General features: G+C 47.3%; 1 protein-coding gene across 2 annotated transcripts in view; it reads left to right on the top strand.

The window, feature by feature from the left end:
* The window catches only part of LOC134339459 (zinc finger protein Gfi-1b-like), a 36,575-nt gene that overhangs the window by 1,607 nt on the left and 12,483 nt on the right, over positions 1–22,485 (top strand). Inside the window, exons 1-3 of one of the 2 annotated variants that reach the window (XM_063035992.1) lie at positions 15,140–15,249; positions 16,348–16,479; positions 17,363–17,620. In XM_063035992.1, the coding sequence (XP_062892062.1) occupies positions 16,380–16,479; positions 17,363–17,620 (358 nt within the window). In that variant the 5' untranslated portion in view covers positions 15,140–15,249; positions 16,348–16,379. Of the gene's footprint in view, positions 1–15,139; positions 15,250–16,347; positions 16,480–17,362; positions 17,621–22,485 lie in introns of those variants that run through there. The other variant, XM_063035991.1, reaches the window with a different exon arrangement.

Raw genomic sequence — 22,485 nt, 5'->3', positions numbered from 1 at the left:
GAAAGAAGCTTTTGCCTTTTGAGCACTCATTTCAAGTCCTGGTCTTTGGCGAAGGAGTCAACAATGTTGGAGCTTGGCTTCTGTGTCTCTTTCTGGGGGAAAGGTGCTCTGGGATCCAGGGTGGATTTAACAGAGAGTGAACAATTAGTTCCCTGTCCACGCTGTTGGTGAAGCAAGAGGGAGCTGGGCTGCTGACCTGCAGTGGGCACAGCTGCGGAGACGGTGGGAGCACAGACACAGCCTCGTTCAATCTGAGTCTCCCCGGTGCCCGGACCGGTGGTGGACACGCTGGTGAGGGTCACAGCCTGGTGGCAGCAGAATGGGAACAGAAATCAGCCCAGAGTGCGATTACAATTCCCCACCAGCCCACTGGAGTTTGGTGGGGTGGGTAAACACTTTCCCCAGTGGTAGGAGCTGCTCTCCACCTTTTGTTGTATGCATTGTGCAGTGAAGCTCATGTCACTGTCCTTGTTTGTGAGGGGATCATGAGAGTATGGTTTACCCACGTGAATACTGTGCACGTGTACTGACTCGCACTGGAAAACAGTACAGAGGCACTGGTCCCAAATGGAAAGTGGTGTACTCCCCACTGGATACGGCACACAGGCACTGCCTTGTAAGAGATCAGTGCACAAGCAGAGCCCAACGGAGTCGCAGACACTCACTTTCACTGGGGCTTGCAACACTGGAACAATGACTCTGGGGGAAGAACAATGGCAATGAGTCAGAATCAGAACCAGGTTTAATATCACCAGCGTACGTTGTGCAATTTGTAGACTTTGCAGCAGCAGTACAATGCAATACGTAATAATATAGAGAAAACATGAATTACAGTAAATACATATACAGCTAAATTAAATTAGTAGTGCAAAAATGGAAATAAAAAAGTAGTGAGGTAGTGTTCATGGGTTCATTGTCCATTCAGAAATCAGATGGTGGAGGGGAAGAAGCTGTTCCTGAATCGTTGAGTATGTGCCTTCAGAGTCCTGTACCTCCTTCCTGATGGTAGCAATGAGAACAAGGCATGGCCTGGACGATTGGGGTCCTTAATGATGGACCCCGTTTTTTGAGACATCACTCCTTGACGATGTCCTGGATACTGTGGAGGCTAGTGTCCGGAATGGAGCTGACTGTTTACAACTCTCTGCAGCTTACTTCAGTACTGTGGAGTAGCACCGCCAGTCTCCATACCAGAGGGTGACACAGCCAGTTAGAATGCTCTCCGCAGTACACCTGTAGAAATTTGCGAGCGTTTTAGGTGACATACCAAGTCTCCTCAAACTCCTCATGAAATATAGCCGCTGTTGTGCCTTCTTTGTCGCTGCATCGATATGTTGGGTCCAGGTTAGATCCTCAGAGATGTTCACGCCCAGGAACTTGAAACTGCTCACTCTTTCCACTTCTGATCCCGCTATAAGGACTGGTGTGTGTTCCCTCTTCTCACCCTTTCTGAAGTCCATACTCAAACTGATATGGTAATGGACAGTGATGTTCATGAGTACCAACTCACTCTTGTTTAAAAAGATATACATCATTTTTAGAAATACATTCAGGAACTGCAGTGCAATTGGTACACTTCTCCCTACATTCATTGTACCCATAAGCTAGTTTGCTGACTTAGAGGGAATCAATGCAACTCATGTTTCCTATTAAACAATGCACCCATAACCTGGTCAAATACAGCACCAGGACAGCCTACAGCCCCAAAGCATATATATATATATATGTGTGTATATATATCAGAGTTCCTTGGTGCACGCAGCTATGCTGGCATTATATGTACCAGTTAGAACATTGCACATTTACCACATGCTCTTTAATGGTTAACATCATCATGGACACAGAAAAAGGGTAATGATTCTCACTAGAGCAGAGTTCAGAACCTCTCACCGAGACGTGGGACACTGGTGTTGACCCTCACTGAAGCCTGAAGGCAGACACTCAACGATTCAGGAACGGCTTCTTCCCCTCTGCCATCCGATTTCTGAATGGACATTGAACCCATGAACACTGCCTCGCTACTTTTTATTTCCATTTTTCCACTACTGAATTACTTAATTTAACTATTATATATACGCACTTACTGTAATTCATCTTTTTTTTCTATTGTTCTGTATGCATTGTGTTGCTACCGCAAAGTCAACAAATTTCACGACAGTTGCCGGTGATATTAAAACTGATTCTGATTCTGGAAGGCAAGACACTGGCATTGACTCTCAGTGAGACACTGTCTTGAGACAATGCTGTACTGACAGTTTTTGCCATTATAAGCTGTTCAAAGAGGCTTTTTTTCGTATAAATACTGATTATCTGCAGGAATAGGTTGTTTATCAGAAGATATTCCTTTCGCTGTACAACAGAACTGGCTCTCCATCCCCCCCTAGGGTTCAGATGAGCACACTGCATGATTCCTGATTAACGCACACAAAATGCTGGAGGAACTCAGCAGGTCAGGCAGCATCTATGGAGAGGAATAAACAGTCAGCGTTGTGGGCTGAGACCCTCCTCCAGTCAAGGTCTTGGCCTAAAATATCGACTGTTTATTTCTCTCCGTTGATGCTGCCTGACTTGCAGAGTTCCTCCAGCTTTTTGTGTGCGTTTTTCTGGATTTCCACCATCTGCAGAATCTCTTGTTTTGCAGATTGTTGGCTCAATGCTTCAAATTACTGCTCAGTTCCCCAATCATCTGCATTGACACAAGACCTCAGTATGTTCCCTTTCCACTTAGCTGAACGTACACGGCAATAATGATACTGAGGTTTTGTGTCAATCTTTCTTGGGGCCTGTAGATGTCACTTCTGTGTTGGGTCAGTATTATTTAAGACTTGCAAACTTTGAAGAGCCCCAGACTGAGGTGGGATTGCGAGTGTGTGCTGGGGTAGATGTGAAGGGGCTTCAGGGAGACAGGGGAAAGTAAAATGAGAATATGGCAGATGGAATAGAGGGCGGGGAATGTGGGCTCACCCACTCGGAAAGTGAAGCGGAAAAGCGAAGGGTCTCATTCATGGTGACAGAGTGGGAAAGCTCAAGGATGAAGAGAGAATGACCGGGAGTGGGAGCAGTTCTTGATTATGTCTTCTGCTTTCCCAAGGCAGTGGGGTGTGTAAATGGAGTTAAGGAGGGGTGGCTGGTTTTCATGGTGGATTTGACCGTGTCTGGACTGACTGAGGCAGAAGTCATCATTTTGTACGAAAGGGTTTAGAATGAAGGTAAGGAATTTCTTCACAAACGCTGAATCGCTGGAGTGCTCCCTGTCTCTTTGCAGGCTCAGCCACTTAAAGCAGTGAGGCACATGTTTGTGGAGATGAAGGGAACCAAGGGAAAAGGGGAAATAGCAGGAAAATCTCACTGAGGTGGACAAGCAGCTGTGACTGTGATGAGCGCCTGGTAACTGACACCTGCCCCTGGTTCGAATAGAAGGTCAAACGGCTCCTGTGGGAGGAAAGCGGTTGTCGACACTTCAGATCCAAACCCCGAATGAGGGCCTGGGGTCTGATTTTCCCTGAAGCATCAACAGTTGCTTCCCCGCCCTCCCACGCCCACAGATGCAGCCTGGCCCACTGGGTTGCTCCAGCAGATCGTTTGTCGCCCCACGTTCCAGCATCTGCAGTTCTGTGCGTCTCCACATCAGTCAGCACAGCACAGTCACTGTCGGCGACACAGCTCAGTGACCGCACATCATTTTGGCTGCAGTAACTGCACAAAATGGTCCATTTTCTGCAAGATTCCCAAGCTTCATGCTCTCAGGTCCATGTGTAGAGTGCCACCAGCTAAGGTGGCTGCTGGTACCTCAGTAAAACACCCAACATAATCAAAAACCCCGCCCATCCAGAACGTTTCACCTTTTCCCCACTTCCATTGGGCAGAGGATGCAAAAGCCCGAAAAGGCAAGTACAATAAGATTCAACATTGTTTAACTTCATTTCCAGCACGGAAGTGTAAAGGTGAACGAAATAATTGTTACTCTGGATCGAGTGAACACAAAAAAAAATGTAATAGGATAACGACCACAATGTTTTTTTTAAAAATCACAATAAATATAAATACATTATGTAGCTTATATTCATAGATTGATCGTACATGCATAAAGTGACACTAGGCGCAGGTGTGTCTGTACATAAGGTGACTCTGACAGGAAATGATAAAGCAGTGGTGGTTGGGAATGTGGAGGGGTGGAGGTGTTGTTTAGCCTTACCGCTCGGGGAAAGTAACTGTTTCGGTCTCGTGGTGCTGGCGTGGATGCTACATAGCCTCCTCCCTGATGGGAGTGGGACAAACAATCCATGAGCAGAGTGGGTGAGATCCTTCATGTTGCTGACCCTTGGCCGACACCTCTCTGTATATATGTCTTTGATGGCACATAGGCTGTTGCTGGTGGTACTTTGGACAGTTTTGACTACCCATTCTAGAGTTCTCCAGTCCACCATAGTGAGGTCTCTGTACCATTCAGTGATGCCGTACGCTAGGATACTCACTACAGTGCGTCTGTAAAAGTATGTGAGCATAGATGTGCATAGTCCATCTCTCTTCTCCCTCATCGGAAAGAAGAGACGTTGGTGAGCTTTCCTCATTGTGTCGCATGTGCTTTGGGACCATGAGGAACGTGCAATATGTGCAATCCCAGGAGTTTGAAACTCCTCAGTTTCCACTGCTGTGCCGTTGACGTAAAGGGGGGTGAGTTCTCCTAACGTCAATAACCATCCCCTTTATCGGGTTGACAGTGAGGAAGAGGTTATTTGCCTGGCGCCAGGCCTCGAGCTCTTTCACCACCTCTATGTAGGCCGTCTCATTCTTGCTGGTGATGAGCCACCACTATTCCCCTGTCACTCACAAACTGAACGATGTGTGTTCTCGGGTGTTTGGCCGTGGAACCATGTGTGAGCGGAGTGTACAGAAACGGGCTGGGCACATGGCCCTTGGCACTTGGCACGTGTGTGGAGGATGATGGGGAGGGAAGAGCGGTTGTGCATTCAGACTATCTGAGGTCTCTGGATGGACTCTTGACCTCACAATCAACCTCATTATGATCTCGCACTTTGTTGTTAACCTGCACTGCACTATCTCTACAGCTGTTACACGTCATTCTGCATTAGAACATGGAACATTAGAGCATAGTACAGGACCCCAGGACCTCAATGTTGTGCCAACATTTTAACCTTCTCTTAGACCAATCTAACCCTTTCCTCTATATAGCCCTCCATTTTTCTATCAAGCACATGCCTATCAAAGAGTTCCTCAAATACTCTGAATGTATCTGCCCCTACTATCTTCCCTGGAATTGTGTTCCACACACCCACACCACTATGTAAAGAATCTACCTCTGAAACTACGCCCCCCCCCATATTTCAATCGCTTTAAAATTACATCCCCTTGTATTAGCTACGTCCACCCTGGTAAAAGGCCTCTGGCTACGTACTCTGTCTATGCCTCATATCATGCTGTACACCTTTAACAAATCACCTCTCATCCTCCTTCACTCCAAAGAGAGAAGTCCTGGCTCACTCAGCCTATCTTCATAAGACATGTGCCCTAGTCCCAGTAAATCTCCTCCACGCCCTCTCTAAAGCTTCCACACCCTTCCTCCTAATGAGGCGACCAGACTTGAACACTATATTTCAAGTGTGGCTAATGAAGATCAACACATCATACACCTTCCTAACAATCCTATCAACTTGTGCAGCAACTTCGGGAGATCTATAGATGTTTAGTCTAAGATCCCTCTGTTCCTCCACACTGCCTAGAATCCTGCCATTGAGTCTGTATTCTGCCTTCAAAATTTGACTTTCCAAAATGAATCACTTCTAATTTTTCGGATTGAAATCCAGCTGCCACTTCTTAGCCCAGTTCTGTATCCTGTTGAAGCCTACAACGTTCCTCCAAATCATTCACAACTCTGCCAATCTTCATGTCATCTGCAAACCTACTAACTCATCCTTCCACTTCCTCATCTAAGTCATTTATAAAAATCACGAAGAGCAGGGGTTACAGAGCAGACCCACCATTGGTCACTGAGCTCCAGGCGGAATACTCTAATCACTACCACCGTCCGTTTTCCATCGGCAAGCCAATCCTGTGTCCACACAGCCAAGTCTTCCAGGATCCCATGCCTCCTGACTTTCTGAATGAGCCTATCATGGGGGAAAACTTATCAAACTTACTAAAATCCATAAGCACCACATTCAGTGCTCTAGCTTTATCAATGTGCTTTGTCTCATCCTCGAAGAATTCAGTGAGGATCATGAGGCATGACCTACCCCTCACAAAGCCATGCTGACTATCCCTAATCAAACTACGCTTCTTCAACTACTTGTAAATCCCGCCTCTACGGATACTCTCCAATATTTTGCCCTCCACTGAAGTAAGACTCACAGGTCTATAAAACCCAGGATTATCCCTACTGCCTTCCTTGAACAATGGAATGGCGTTTGCGACCCTCCAATCATCTGATACGATTCCTGTTCCCAGTGAGAATGCAAAGATCAGCGCCAAAGGCACAGCAATCTCTTCCCTCGCGTTCCATAGTAACTTGGGGTATATCCTGTCCGGCCCAGCAACTTATCTTTCCAGATGTTTTCCAAAATTTCTAGCCTATCCTCTCCCATGACATCAAACTATTCCAGCGTATCAACCTGCTTTATGCTGTCCTCAGTTTCAGCAAGGTGAATACTGAAGCAAAGTATTCATAAAGGACCTCACCTACCTCCTTCGACTCCAGACTCAGTTTCCTTTTCTATCACGGGTCGGTCCTACCCTCACTCTGGCCACCCTCCGTTACTATTTACCTGAATGCGCTGTGAAATGGTCGGATCTGTATGAACAGTATGCAAGACAGGCGTTTCACCGTATCTCGGTACGTGGGACAATAATAAACCAATTCCATTTCCGTGACAGCGCACACTCACAGCTTCCACAGTGATGACAATCAGCATGCAACCCTTACAAAAATTACCTTTATCTGCCTTGCCTCCTCATAATTTAGTACAGTATCTGCCAGTCAGAATGGGATGGACAAGATTCCCACACTAGGCCCATGTTGGGTTATTGATCTCATTATAAATATCTTCCAAGGAATTATAGTGGGAGGTTAATACAGGAAAACTTGAGTCTTTTCAGAACAAACAAAATCTGCAGGTAACAACAGGAATTCTGCAGATGCTGGAAATTCAAGCAACACATATCAAAGTTGCTGGTGAACGCAGCAGGCCAGGCAGCATCTCTAGGAAGAGGTACAGTCCTAACGAAAGGTCTCGGCCTGAAACGTCGACTGTACCTCTCCTAGAGATGCTGCCTGGCCTGCTGCGTTCACCAGCAACTTTGAAAATCTGCAGGTGCTGGGAATCCAAGCAATGCACACCGAACGATGGAGCAACTCAGCAGGTCAATGGAAAAGAGTAAACAGTCAACGTTTCAGACTGAGACTCTTCACCAGGACTGGAGAATAAATAATGAGAGGTTACAGCAAGACGATGGGGGGAGGGAAGGAAGAAGTGCAAGGCGGTAGATGATTGGTGAAACCAGCTGAGGGGGGAGGGATGAAGGAGAGATCTGGGAAGTCGATTGGTGGAAGAGATAAAGGACTGGAGACGGGGGTATCTGACAGGAGAGGGCAGAAGACCACGGAAGAAGGGGAAGGGGGAGGAGCACCCAAGGGAGCTGATGGGCAGGTAAGCAGATAAGGTGAGAGAGGGAAATGGGAATGGGGAACGGTGAAGGGGGAGGGGGCAATTACCAGAAGTTCAAGAAATTGGCGTTCAGGCCATCAAGTTGGAGGCTACCCAGACAGAATATAAGATGTTGCTCCTCCAACCTGAGTGTGGCCTCATCGCGACCGTAGAGGAAACCACAAACTGTCATGTCGGGATGGGAATGGGAAGTGGAATTAAAATGGGTTGCCACCAGGAGATCTGGGAGACAGAGCGCAGTCTCCCAGTTCTCGCCAGGTCTCACCAATAAACAGGGTGCCACACCAGGGCTATGCTGCCAACCACCCGGAGTACACCACAGAGAGACCAATTTGAACAAGGATTTGTACATATGTTACATTTTTCAGCAGTTTCCAAAGCGTCTGACAATTGACAGGGTATCTCCGAAGTGGATATCTTTTAGAATGATTCCGTAAAGGGGGACCTGTGGTACTGCTTCAAATAAAGCTGTAATAATTAAGATATGAAGTACAGATCATAATTTCGTAGAGGTCTTAGAATCAGAATCAGGTTTAGTATTATCGGCATATGTTGTAAAATTTGTTAACTTTGCAACAGCAGTACAACGCAATACATAATAATAGAAAAAATGGAACTACAGTAAATATATATATATATTTAGTTAAATTAAATAAGAGGTGCAAAAATCGAAATAAAAAGTAGTGAGGTAGTGTTCATGGGTTCAATGTCCATTCTGAAATCGGATAGCAGATGGGAAGAAGCTGTTCCTGAATCGTTGAGTGTGCGTCTTCCTCCTTCCTGACAGTAGCAATGGGAAGAGGGGATGTCCCGCGTGGTGGGGGTCCTTAATGATGGATGTCACCTTTTAGAGGCAGCTCCTCAAAAATGGTTTGTGGCATGATTTGTAGCAGTTATAGATAGCCAGGCGTGTGTGTGTGTGTCTCCTGGGACCCAGGCGCAGTACGTGTGTATCCTGAGACCCTGAAATATGTATCCTAAGACTCAAGTGTGATTATGTCAGGGGATCTGTGTATGTGTGTATCCTGCAACCTGGCTGGGTGTCCTGTGTCTCTGAGTATTTATTTAGCCTAGGAGTTTGTCGCAGTCTGGACATGGTGCTTTAGAGTTTCCAGGTAATGGATGTTGATAACTGCAACTGTAGGGGTAACAGAGTGATTGGACATAATTAAGGACTGGAAAAACAACTGGAGAAAAGGAAAAGGAGATAGGCTTAACAGCTGCAGAGAAAAAGACTTAGAAGTGTTAGTTCTATCAGGAATGATTAAACAGTTTAATTTGTTCCTTTTATAGCCAGGTTAATTAACTGATGTTACATTAACTGGAAGGTGTTTAAAAAAAATGTTTTTGCACTGTTGCTGTTACTTACCAACTGTAACCCTCTACAGCAGGCTCCTAAAAATAACAGGGAGGTTTTCTCTGTGAGACCAAGGGCAGAATGGTGTTAATTAGCCAGCGAGATCTAGAGATTCGCAGCTCTCATTTCATCTCACGGGGAAGCTGCTGTGACTTTAACACTGACAGGGATGTGGGGCTGTGAACTTACTGACACTTTCCCGGCAAGATTTTCCCCAGCGCTCTAGCTCTGGGTTTTGGTGTTAGGTGGGTTGACTCTAACAATAGCAGAATCTTCAACAGCTTCCCACCTCTTGGTGTGAGATAAACTTGCTCGAAATGTCAACTTAATTCACAGGGTCAGATTGCAACATGTCGAGCCCTGTGCTAATTTGGTTCTGATTTTGTGGGGGTGAGTCTCGCTGAATGTACAGCCCCTCCCTGCTTAATGCAGTTCTGTTGCTTGAGAAGGGAAATTGTGGTTTCAGTGCTTGCTGGGCACTAGGTCTACAACACGGACACTTTGTACTTAGGCCTGTTACTTGTCATATGGCAAACTTGTTGCCCTCGCTTCTCAAAGCGCACAAAATGCTGGAGGAACTCAGCAAGCGTGGCAGTATTAGTGGGTAGGAATAAACAGTTGACGTTTCAGGCCTAGAGCCTTCATTGGGACTGGAAAGGAAGGGGTCAGAAGCTCTGGGCCTGGAACATCAATCTGCCGCTTGACTTGTTGAGTTCCTCCAGCATGTTGTGTGTGTTGCTGCAGATTTCCATCAAATGAAGAATGTCTGGTGTTTACCACTTTCTGCCTCTTCTGTGCGTGTGACACACTGGATCACAGTGTCCATCAGATGTTTACCATCATGCGTCCATCATGTATGAGGATTTCAACAGAATGGGCCTTAGACTTGGAGCTGCTTTGGGGCAGTCTGTGGCCTGATTCTGATTATTGCTCGGTCTGAGAGGTCCCCAGTCTACCTTGCTGCAGGAGGGCGCATTTTCCACCATTTCCTCCCCTTCCTCTATTCAATTCTTCTCACCTGCTCATCACTTCCCCCGAATCCCCTCCGCCTCCCCTTTCTCCTATTGTCCACTCTCGTCTCCTATCCGATTCTTTCTCCTCCAGCCCTTGACCTTTCCCAGCCACCTGGCTCCACCAAGATGGCCTCTTTCCCCTCCCCCGCACATTTTTACCAGGGCATCTTCCCCCTTCCTTCCCAGTCCTGAAGAAGTGTCCTGGCCTGTAACATTGGCTTTTTATTAATTTCCATAGATGCTGCCTGACCTGCTGAGTTCCTCCAGCACTTTGTTTCTGTTGCTCTGGATTTCCAGCATCTGCAGAATCCCTTGTGTTTGTGATTTAATTCTCCAACGTTGCTTCCTTCCCAGCCAACTGTCATGTTCACTTTCCCTTTCCCAAACTGCTAGGCTAAATAAATACTCAGAGACACAGGATACCCTTTCCTATGTTTCCTTCATCCTGCACCCTGAAGATTCCCACTCCAAATCCCAATCCCTTGTCGGTCACCGCCCCCTCCGTATCTCAGTCCTCTGCCTGATCTGCCGAAGCCCAGTGTATGATCTCAAATTTCACTGTAGTCTCCCATTCCCTACAACACCATCATTCCCTCTCCATATCCTCACTCCACAAGCTGTCACGTAGCCCTCAACGCCGCGTCCAATGTGTACTCACTATAATGGCGGTCACTGCAGTCATTGTAAACACAAAATAATCTGCAGATGCTGTTGTCAAAGGAACACTCACAATGCGCTGGAGGAACTCAGTAGGTCAGTCAGCATCAGTTGAAAAGATTAGTCAACGTTTCGGGCCGAAACCCTTCGTCAGGACTGAAGGAAGAACTTTGGGGAGGGTTTGAAGAATGCTGGTAGTCGAAAAAAACAGTAATGTGAAAGATAAAGGGGTGGGGGAGGGGAAGCAGGGAGGTGATTGGCAGGAGAACAATGCGCAGTAGTAGAAGGAGGCGGAACTATGAGGGAGGTGATGTGAAATAGGGATAGAGGAAGGGAGGGGGAAGTTGGAGAATTCTAAGTTCATACCAAGGGGCTGGAGACTACCTGGACGGTATATGAGGTGTTGCTCCTCCAACCTGATGCTGACTGACCTGCTGAGTTCCTCCAGTGCATTGTGAGTGTTCCACTGCAGTCATTGTCTGAGTGGTCCTATAGACAAAGCAGTCACCATACAAGAAATAAATAGGAGGGATTCTGCAGGTACTGGAAATCTTGAGCAATGCATGCAAGATGCTAGAGGAACTCAGCAAGTCAGGCAGCATCTACGGAAGGTCTCATTTTGGCTGAGACCCTTCATCGGATGTACAAGGTAGTGTAGATCACAACTTCATTTCTTTTTTCAGCACAGTTATTTTAAGCAAAATGACCTTGGTGGTGTTGCAACTGCACAGTGGTTATACACAATATCATGATTTTTTTGCAGAAGCTGCTATACTTACACTCAGTAACTGAATGTATCAGCTCGCAGACTCATTCACTTTACGCCGCATCTTCACCGCCTCTTTAAAAGTGACCATGAATAGCCACTGGTGAATCTGTTCACTTGACAACTAGGTCACTACTCCGTGCACCGCGACACCCCAATGGCCCCTGCACCCTTTTTGATCAAGCAACCATTTTGACAGCATGGCCATCACATACAAAGTGCAAAGGTTCCGTTTAATGTCAGAGAATGTATACAGTACACGACCTGAAATTCTTACTCTTCACAGACCTCCACGAAACAGGGGGAGAAAACCCAAAGAATGAAAGACAGGAAAATGTTAGAAGCACAAAATCCCCCTCCCATGCACAAACGACAGCAAAGTATCAACCCTCCCCCTGCGTTCCAGCAGGAAGCGCCAGTGCCCAACCACCAAGCAAGCAGTTGCAAAGCCCTCAAATAGTCCAGGATCTGCAGTCCAACAAAAACTACAGTCCATAGCCCAGCATTTCAACATGCTGCAGACTCTCTCTCCCACTAACAGGGGGGGCAGCTCAGACAATAATATTAGTGGTTCGTGTAGTCGCTGTAGATAACAGAGTTGTTATACAGCTTGGGAATCAGGCGACAGGCTCTCAGCACACAAAGCAGCCACAACCCACTCTGAGGACAGTACTGTGGCCCGGGCTACTAGATCCGCTGCCTCACAGAATCAGGTTCAACCCTGACCTCTGGTGCTGCCTATGTGGAACCTGTGTTTTCCACTTGTCGCCACGTGGGCTTTTGCTGTATGCTACGTCACAGGAAGGTTACTTGGCTGCAATAAGCTGTGTGTAGGTGAGCGGTTGGATGGGAGGGCAGAGCTGATGATAATGGGAGGAGAAACAGAGAATGAGATTAACGTAGAATTGGTGTAAATGTTGTTTGGTGGCCACCACAGAATCAATGGGCTGAGGGATCTGTTTCCCTCCCGTTTCCCTGTACGAGCACAGTACAGTCACTGTACTCAATTAAGATACACATCTCCATCGATTATGTGAACAGTTACAAGACAAGGTGATCACAGTATCATGATCACAGTATAACAATATCAGGTGCCACTCAGGGCCGTGTACTGAGTACCCTCCTTTACTCTCTGTATACCCATGACTGTATCGCCACCCACAGCTCCAATCTGCTAATTAAATTTGCCGATGACACTACATTGATTGGCCTTATCTCAAACAATAATGAGGTGGCCTACAGGGAAGAAGTCATCACCCTGACACAGTGGTGTCAAGAAAACAACCTCTCCCTCAATGTCGCAAAAACAAAGGAGCTGGTTGGGGATTACAGGAGGAATGGAGACGGGCTAACCCCCAATGACATCAATGGATCTGGGGTTGAGAGGGCAAACAGCTTCAAGTTCCTCAACATCACCGAGTGCCTCACTTGGTCGATACACACCAGCTGTGTGGTGAAAAAGACACAACAGCGCCTCTTTTACCTCAGACGGTTGAGGAAGTTTGGTAAGGGCCCCCAAATCCTAAGAACTTTCTACGGGGGCACAATTGAGAGCTGACTAGCTGCATCAGTGCCTGGTATGGGAACTGTACCTCCCTCAATCGCAGGACTCTGCAGAGGGTGGTGCGGACAGCCCAGTGCATCTATAGTTGTAAACTTCCCGTGATTCAGGACATTTACAAGGACAGGTGTATAAAAAGGGCCCAAAGGATCATTGGAGACCCAAGTCATCCCAACCACAATCTATTCCAGCTGCTACCATCCAGGAAATGGTACTGCAGCATAAAAGCCAGGACGAACAGGCTCCGGGACAGCGTCTTCCACCAGCCCATCAGATTGATGAACTCATGCTGACTTAAGTGTACTGTATATTACATTGACTGTTCTATTTATTATAAATTACTATGATTGCATGTTGCACATTTAGATGGAGATAGAACGTAAAGATTTTTACTCTTCATGTATGTGAAGGATGTAAGAAATAAAGTCAATTCAATTCAATTAAATACAGTAAGAATACCGTATCCAGCATGGTCCATATTCAAAACGCAAGGTAAATTTAAAAATTCAAACTTAGAAGTAAATTAATTATCAAAGTGGGCATTTGTTACCATATACTATCTTAAGATTCATTTCCTTGCAGGCATTTACAAGAAAAAGAAAGACAATACAATAGAAATTTACAAGAAAACAAAGTTCAAAGTAAAGGTATTATCAAAGTATATGTATGTCACCATATACAACCCCGAGATTCATTTCCTTGAGGGCATACTTGGTAAATCCATAGAATCCTACATGCTGTCTCTTCTCACTGCCATCAGGAACCTCAGGACTCACACCACCAGGTTTAGAATTAGTCCTCAAGCTAGTCTAGTGGGTGTCGTGGGTGAGGATGGGTGCTGGAAATCCGGCTATTCATCACTTACTCTACATCCACAGAGATTATAGATTAACATGTGCATCGAAACATCAAAATGTGTCACTCGTGCCAACGACCTGTGCTCGGTCCTGGTCGCCTCACTACAGGAAGGACGTGGAAACCATAGAAATGGTGCAGAGGAGATTTACAAGGATGTTGCCTGGATTGGGGAGCATGCCTTATGAGAATGGGTTGAGTGAACTCGGCCTTTTCTCCTTGGAGCGACGGAGGATGAGAGGTGACCTGATAGAGGTGTATAAGATGATGAGAGGCATTGATCATGTGGATAGTCAGAGGCTTTAACCCAGGGCTGAAATAGCTGGCACGAGGGGGCATAGTTTTAAGGGCTTGGAAGTGGGTACAGAGGAGATCTCAGGGGTAAGTTTTTTACACAGAGAGTGGTGAGTGCGTGGAATGGGCTGCAGGCGACGGTGGTGAAGGCAGATACAATAGGGTCTTTAAAGAGGCTCCTGGACCAAGTACATGGAGCTTAGAAAAATAGAGGGCTATGGGTAACCCTAGGTAAATACTAAGGTAAGGACATGTTCGGCACAGTCCTGTGGGTCGAAGGGCCTGTATTGTGCTGTAGGTTTTCTCTGTTTCTATGTTTCTAACCTACACAGTCCAAGAACGTGCTGGGGCAGCCCACAAGTGTCATTGTGCTTCAGGAGCCAACGTGGCACATCCAGAGCTTGGTAACCCCGAGCAACGCACACAAAATGCCGGAGGAACTCAGCAGGCCAGGTAGCATCAGTGGAAAAGAGTGAACAGTCGACATTTCGGGCTGAGACCCTTCATCAGGCCTGGGAAAAAAAGATGAGAAGTCAGAGTAAGAAGGTGAGGGGACAGGAGAAGTACAAGTTGGGAGGTGATAGGTGAACAGAGAGGGGGAAAGGGGTGAAGTAAAGAGCTGGCAAGTTGATTGGGCTGGAGGAGGGGGAATCAGATAGGAAAGGGTAGAAGCACTTTGTGTGCGTTGCTTGGATTTCCAGCATCTACAGATTTTCTTGTGCCTCGTGTTTTTTAGTAACCCTCGCGTGTACATCTTCAGAATGTGAGAGGAAACTGAGGAAACCCACATGGGGAGAACGTACAAACTCCTTACAGACAGCCACGGGAATTGAACTCTGATCGCCGGTGCTGTAGAGCGCGACACTAACCACTACGCTGACCTGCTGCCATGCACTTCGCGGTGGACCAATGATGCAAACCTAGCGGAGACTGTGAACACAGAGGAGGGCGTCAAGTGACTCTAGGATGGCACAGCCAAGATGACTCAATGGATGAGAGCAAGGCGGACCGAACATCACTTGGAAAAACGTGAGATCGCGCACTCTGGTGCACATCACAGTAAAGTTAAGCATCAGTAAAATGATGAGGACTAGGCAACACTGATGTCCATAGGGATCTGGGTGTGCTTATACACAGGCCACTGAAGGCCAGCATGCACTGAGTTGCCGGAGACAAATGGTCTGATCACCTTTTTTCCACAAGGGTTTTGGTTATACGGGGCTTTAGCGAGGCCTCACCTGAAACAATGCATGCAGTTATAGACACTTCACTTAAGCCGCGAAGGGAGCAAAGTGTAGGTTCATCAAATTGATTCCAGGGTTTTTGGATTTGGTCCATGAAGAGAAACTGTGTGAAATGGGGCCGGTTGCTTGGGAAGATTAGGATGAAAGCAGATGGCATTGAAATATACAAAGTTGTTTCAAAGCTCTACCGATGGATGCAGAGGGAACGTTTCCCTGTCGGAGGCATTTCCCAGAGTAAGGGGTGGAAGAAAAAATATTCCTTGTCTCAAAGGTGGGGGAGCTTGAGAACTCTCTACCCCGGACTGCCAAGGAAGATCAGTCATGTCCATTCTGTACAGAGGTGGACATGTTTCTGGACATTGAGGAAATAGAGGGATAGGAGGGTAATGGAGGGACCTGGTGTGGAAGCTGGAGATCTCCTGTGACTTAAACGCATGTGCAAGTTTGAAGGGACAGTGTGGACGACTCCTGGTCCAAATTCTAATGTTCTCACAAAATATGTTCATTTCTCAGTTTGGTCACTCTGCATGGGTTCATCACCTACTAAATATGGCATGTGTGTCTCTGTCGTGTCACAGGTGTGGCTCAGGGTGCAGGGAGTGTGGGGGTGGGGTGTGGAGATTGTATTGTGTTTGGTGCTGTGTGTCCAGTGGTCAGTGATCTGTGCCCAATGGTCAATACCCTGTATCTAGTGGTCAATGCCTTGTGCCCTGTGGTCAATGCCCTGTGCCCTGTGGTCAATGCCTTGTGCCCAGTGATGGGATTGTTTAGAGTTTGGTGCTTCACTCTGTTGCTGAGAGCTTGACACCATTTTGTTTCCTCGCTTCCTCTACCTTACCACTCTACATCCGGTGCTCCCTTTCATCCAGCCCATTTCCGGCTCAAGCTGACAATAACCTGATGGGTTCCCCTTCACAGGACGCGGTGACCTGAGGCGCGACACTTTCACGATGCCTCGTTCTTTTCTGGTGAGGAGTAAGCGGTTCAACAGTTATCAGGGCCAGCGGTTCGATGAAGATGATTATGTGATCAGCCTGGCAAACCCTTCAGGTAAGGAGCAACCAGCGATGTCACCTTCGCCTGACCGTGTGGTATACATACGTCAGCAGGCCATTCAGCCCATCTTTCCTGCACCTACCACATCCGCCGCAGTGTCCTGAATATCCAAACGCTATTAGAATCAGGGAGTGATACGGCACAGAAACAGACCCTTGAGCCCAATTCATCGGTGCTGATGAAGGACCGACTTTGTCTTAAATATACTCAGCAAGCCATCCCGGAATTCCCATCCCAGTCTCCACACCCTGGTGGGATGGGAATTCTGAACATCCAATGCCCTCTGGGTGATTCCCATCTTGGTGCTGGGCTGGATTATAGGGAGAGGTTAGGTAGGCCAGGATTTTGTTCCTTTGTACAAAGAAAACTGAAGGGGTGGGGGGTGATCTTATAGAGGGGCACAGATAGGGTAAATGCACACAGTCTTTTTCCCAGAGTCCGGGGGATCAAGAACTAGAGGGCATAGGTTCCAGGAGAGAGGGCAAAGATTTAATAGGAAAATGAGGAGCCTTTGTTTTTTGTTTCAAAGAGTGTGTGATGTATGTGGATGGAGCTGCCAGGGGAACTGGTTGAAGTGGATATAATGTCGACATTTGGACAGGAAGGATTTAGAGGAGGATTGGTCAAACGTGGACCCACGAGACTAGGTCAGGTTGACATGTTGGTCACAGATTAGTTGGGACCAAAGACCTGTTTCTGAGCTGAATGGATCCGTGACTATGATTAGATCAATAAGATTGATAGGAATGCTCTGACAGCTAGCATCATTCAGTGGGCTGAATGGTCTCCAACTGTAAATGCTAATGTGAGAGCTCCCTGTGCAATGATCTAGATGTGCCCGTGGACCCACTACTGACTTACTTTCTTCTCTCTGCAGTGACTAGACAAGTGGAGACCACAGCTCAGGAAATGCCGTCTCTTGTAATTAAGTTAGAGGAGTCCTCGCGGAGCCTCAAACCCATCGAAAACTCCACCTCAGTCTGCAGCTCCAAGTCAAAGTGCTGGAGAGCCCCTCAGACGCATGCCAGCTCAGGAGACACAAAGGACGGCCACTCAGTTTCTCCAGGAACGGAGGAGGAAGCATGCGAGAGAAGTCCCAAATGTGAGGACCTCTGGGGACCCCGCTCCCCTTCAGGTACGACATCGAAACCCGGAAAGACATTTGGGGAGAGAAGAATAGGTTGGTCAATAATTATAACCTCCCCTCAAAATGTAGAGAAGGACTCTGTGGCCCTCTGCCTGAAGGCTGGTTCCAATAATCCAATCTGGCATTCAGTGCCGTATTGAGAGGGAGCTACAGTGCTGATGGTCAAAGTTCAAAGATCAAAATAGGTACACGTCTAACCTATCTACCGGGACCAGAAAACTGCAGATGCTGGAAATACCCAGCAGCTCAGACAGCATATGTGTGAGAGAGACAAGAGTTAATGTTTCAATTCACTGATAAGGACCAGAACATTAACTGCTTCTCCTTCTGCCGATGCTGCCTGACCTGCTGAGGGTTTCCAGCATTTCCTGTTTGCTTCCCTTTCAGTTCACGCAATGTTCCCTCTAATTTGGGCGCACTGAGTAATTTGTTCAATTGAAAACTTTATAAGTAAGCCAGTTCTAAAATCTGCAGACAAATCATCACAAGCTCACGTTGTCAACACCGTCTGCATCAGAAACCTGGAAGAGGAAATGTGATTGTGTACGATTGTGAAAAACACTTAATATGCCAATGAGGTAGAGGGTGACAACCTTTTGTGCACAGGTTAAATTCCTTTGTGCACTAGTAGCAAAAGATGTGTGTGCACGCACACCTTAAGGATGATTTATACTTGTGCGTACTGGCTTACGCTGTAGCCTACGCAAGTGGGCTACGCCGTTCTATGCATTTATACTTGTGCGTTGGTGTGTCTGCGTCGCTCTGCAATTCATTGCCAAAATGCTAGTTGGTGGTGGGGTTTCTATGCCAGTGTTGAGTTTCTTCGCGTTGAAACTTAACACAAAGAAACTCAAACTTCAAACAATGGCGACTGAAACTGGAGGAGGGTGAATTTTCTGTGCTTGTCCGGCCACTGAGAGACATGGACGAGGAAATGCATTTCAAATATTTTCGGATGTCGGCAGGTAGATTTGATGATTTGGTTCATCGTCTCCAACCATTTATTTTGCATCAGTGTACGCACAGTATACTCAGAGACTGGCAATCACCATTCGAGTCTCAGCTTCGGGTGGAAGTCAACAGGCTGTAGCAGCGAGCTACAAACTGGCGTCAAGCACAGGTTCCTCCATAATTTCGGAGGTCTGTAAAGCTTTATGGAAAGTATTGCAGCCAGAGTTCCTTCCCTGCCCTTCAGTGGCCCAATGGGAAGCTATTACAACGCAGGAGGAAATGTGAAGCTACCAAGCAGACCAATCACAGTTGTTGTGGTCTGCGTCACCACAACTCGTAGTTACACTTTTGGGGAGGTGCGCATCAGGCTACGGGGTAGACTATGGCGTAGGGTATGGTGTAGGGTACACGGCTGCACCGTACCTACGGCGTCGATTTGCCACACAAGTCTAAATTGGCCTTTAGAGGGAACATATAGTCCACAGTCATTTTGTGTTTCATCAACCTCTAATCCATGTCCATTTCTTATTCTCAGTACACAACAGAACCTACATCAGTGGCGGAGCGGTTAGAATGATGCCATTACGGCTCAGGCTGTTTCAGAGTTCAGAGTTCAATTCTGGTGTTGTTCTTCTGACTTTTAATGGCGGTTGGCAGTCCAACTTAAGGTGCATTACTGCCACCAACTGGACTGGAATGGTACTGTTCTGTAAGGAATCTCTGTACGTCTGTCCTGAAAAATGCATTGTTTTTCCCAGGGTCCTCCCATTTCCTCCCAAAGTCCAAAGCTGTCCCAAGTAGGTTAATATAATAGGCCATTGTAAATTGTCCTATGATTAGGTTAGGGCTAATTGGTCATTGTAAATTTTCCAGTGATTAAGTTACGGTTAATTGGCCATTGTAAATTATCTTGTGACTAGGTTAGGGTTAATTGATCATTGTAAATTGTCCTGTGATTAGGTTAGGGTTAATTGGCCATTGTAAATTGTCCTGTGATTAGGTTAGGGTTAATTAGGGTTGTGATGTTGGGGCTTTGGAACTGAAGGCAGCCTTGTGGGACTGGATGGGGATGGGGATGGGGATGGGGATGGGGATGGGGATGGGGATGGGGATGGGGATGGGGATGATGGATGGGGATGATGGATGGGGATGATGGATGGGGATGATGGATGGGGATGGGGATGGGGATGATGGATGTGGATGATGGATGGGGATGATGGATGTGGATGTGGTTGGGGATGTGGATGTGGATGATGGTTGGGGATGTGGTTGGGGATGTGGATGATGGATGGGGATGATGGATGTGGATGTGGTTGGGGATGTGGATGTGGATGATGGATGGGGATGTGGTTGGGGATGTGGATGATGGATGGGGATGATGGATGTGGATGTGGTTGGGGATGATGGATGGGGATGATGGATGTGGATGATGGATGATGGATGATGGATGATGGATGATGGATGAGGATGATGGATGAGGATGATGGATGGGGATGTGGTTGGGGATGTGGATGTGGATGATGGATGGGGATGATGGATGTGGTTGGGGATGATGGTTGGGGATGATAGTTGGGGATGATGGATGGGGATGATGGATGGGGATGATGGATGGGGATGATGGATGTGGATGATGGATGGGGATGATGGATGTGGATGTGGTTGGGGATGATGGATGGGGATGATGGATGTAGATGATGAATGTGGATGATGGATGGGGATGGGGATGGGGATGATGGATGATGGATGAGGATGATGGATGAGGATGATGGATGTGGATGATGGATGGGGATGTGGTTGGGGATGTGGATGTGGATGATGGATGGGGATGATGGATGTGGATGTGGTTGGGGATGATGGTCGGGGATGATGGATGGGGATGATGGATGGGGATGATGGATGTGGATGATGGATGGGGATGATGGATGTGCATGTGGTTGGGGATGATGGATGTGGATGTGGTTGGGGATGATGGTTGAGGATGATGGATGGGGATGATGGATGGAGATGATGGATGTGGATGATGGATGGGGATGATTGATGTGGTTGGGGATGTGGATGTGGATGATGGATGGGGATGTTGTTGGGGATGTGGATGTGGATGGATGGGGATGATGGATGTGGATGTGGTTGGGGATGATGGTTGGGGATGATGGTTGGGGATGATGGATGGGGATGATGGATGGAGATGATGGATGGGGATGGGGATGATGGATGATGGATGAGGATGATGGATGGGGATGTGGTTGGGGATGTGGATGGGGATGATGGATGTGGATGTGGTTGGGGATGATGGTTGGGGATGATGGATGGGGATGATGGATGTGGATGATGGATGGGGATGTGGTTGGGAATGTGGATGTGGATGATGGTTGGGGATGATGGTTGGGGATGATGAATGGGGATGATGGATGGGGATGATGGATGTGGATGATGGATGGGGATGGGGATGATGGATGATGGATGATGGATGAGGATGATGGATGTGGATGATGGATGTGGATGATGAATGTGGATGATGGATGAGGATGATGGATGAGGATGATGGATGTGGATGATGGATGTGGATGATGGATATGGATGATGGATGTGGATGTGGTTGGGGATGATGGTTGGGGATGATGGATGGGGATGATGGATGGGGATGATGGATGGGGATGATGGATGGGGATGATGGATGGGGATGTGGTTGGGGATGTGGATGATGGATGGGGATGATGGATGTGGATGATGGATGGGGATGATGGATGTGGATGTGGTTGGGGATGATGGTTGGGGATGATGGATGTGGATGATGGATGTAGATGATGGATGTGGATGATGGATGGGGATGGGGATGATGGATGAGGATGATGGATGTGGATGATGGATGCGGATGATGGATGGGGATGATGGATGGGGATGATGGATGTGGATGTGGTTGGGGATGATGGATGTGGATGATGGATGTGGATGTGGTTGGGGATGATGGTTGGGGATGATGGATGTGGATGTGGTTGGGGATGATGGTTGGGGATGATGGATGGGGATGATGGATGTGGATAATGGATGGTGATGTGGTTGGGAATGTGGATGTGGATGATGGTTGGGGATGATGGTTGGGGATGATGAATGGGGATGATGGATGGGGATGATGGATGTGGATGATGGATGGGGATGGGGATGATGGATGATGGATGATGGATGAGGATGATGGATGTGGATGATGGATGTGGATGATGGATGAGGATGATGGATGTGGATGATGGATGTGGATGATGGATGTGGATGATGGATGTGGATGTGGTTGGGGATGATGGTTGGGGATGATGGATGGGGATGATGGATGGGGATGATGGATGGGGATGATGGATGGGGATGATGGATGGGGATGTGGTTGGGGATGTGGATGATGGATGGGGATGATGGATGTGGATGATGGATGGGGATGATGGATGTGGATGTGGTTGGGGATGATGGTTGGGGATGATGGATGTGGATGATGGATGTAGATGATGGATGTGGATGATTGATGGGGATGGGGATGATGGATGAGGATGATGGATGTGGATGATGGATGCGGATGATGGATGGGGATGATGGATGGGGATGATGGATGTGGATGTGGTTGGGGATGATGGATGTGGATGATGGATGTGGATGTGGTTGGGGATGATGGTTGGGGATGATGGATGTGGATGATGGATGTAGATGATGGATGTGGATGATGGATGGGGATGATGGATGAGGATGATGGATGTGGATGATGGATGGGGATGATGGATGTGGATGTGGTTGGGGATGATGGATGTGGATGATGGATGTGGATGATGGATGGGGATGATGGATGTGGATGATGAATGTGGATGATGGATGAGGATGATGGATGAGGATGATGGATGTGGATGATGGATGTGGATGATGGA

The sequence above is a fragment of the Mobula hypostoma genome, chromosome 29 (genome assembly GCF_963921235.1).
Source record: "Mobula hypostoma chromosome 29, sMobHyp1.1, whole genome shotgun sequence".
In the NCBI taxonomy this organism is placed as follows: domain Eukaryota; kingdom Metazoa; phylum Chordata; class Chondrichthyes; order Myliobatiformes; family Myliobatidae; genus Mobula; species Mobula hypostoma.
Note: the sequence above shows the minus strand (reverse complement) of the source record. Positions and strands in the feature narration are given on the sequence as shown.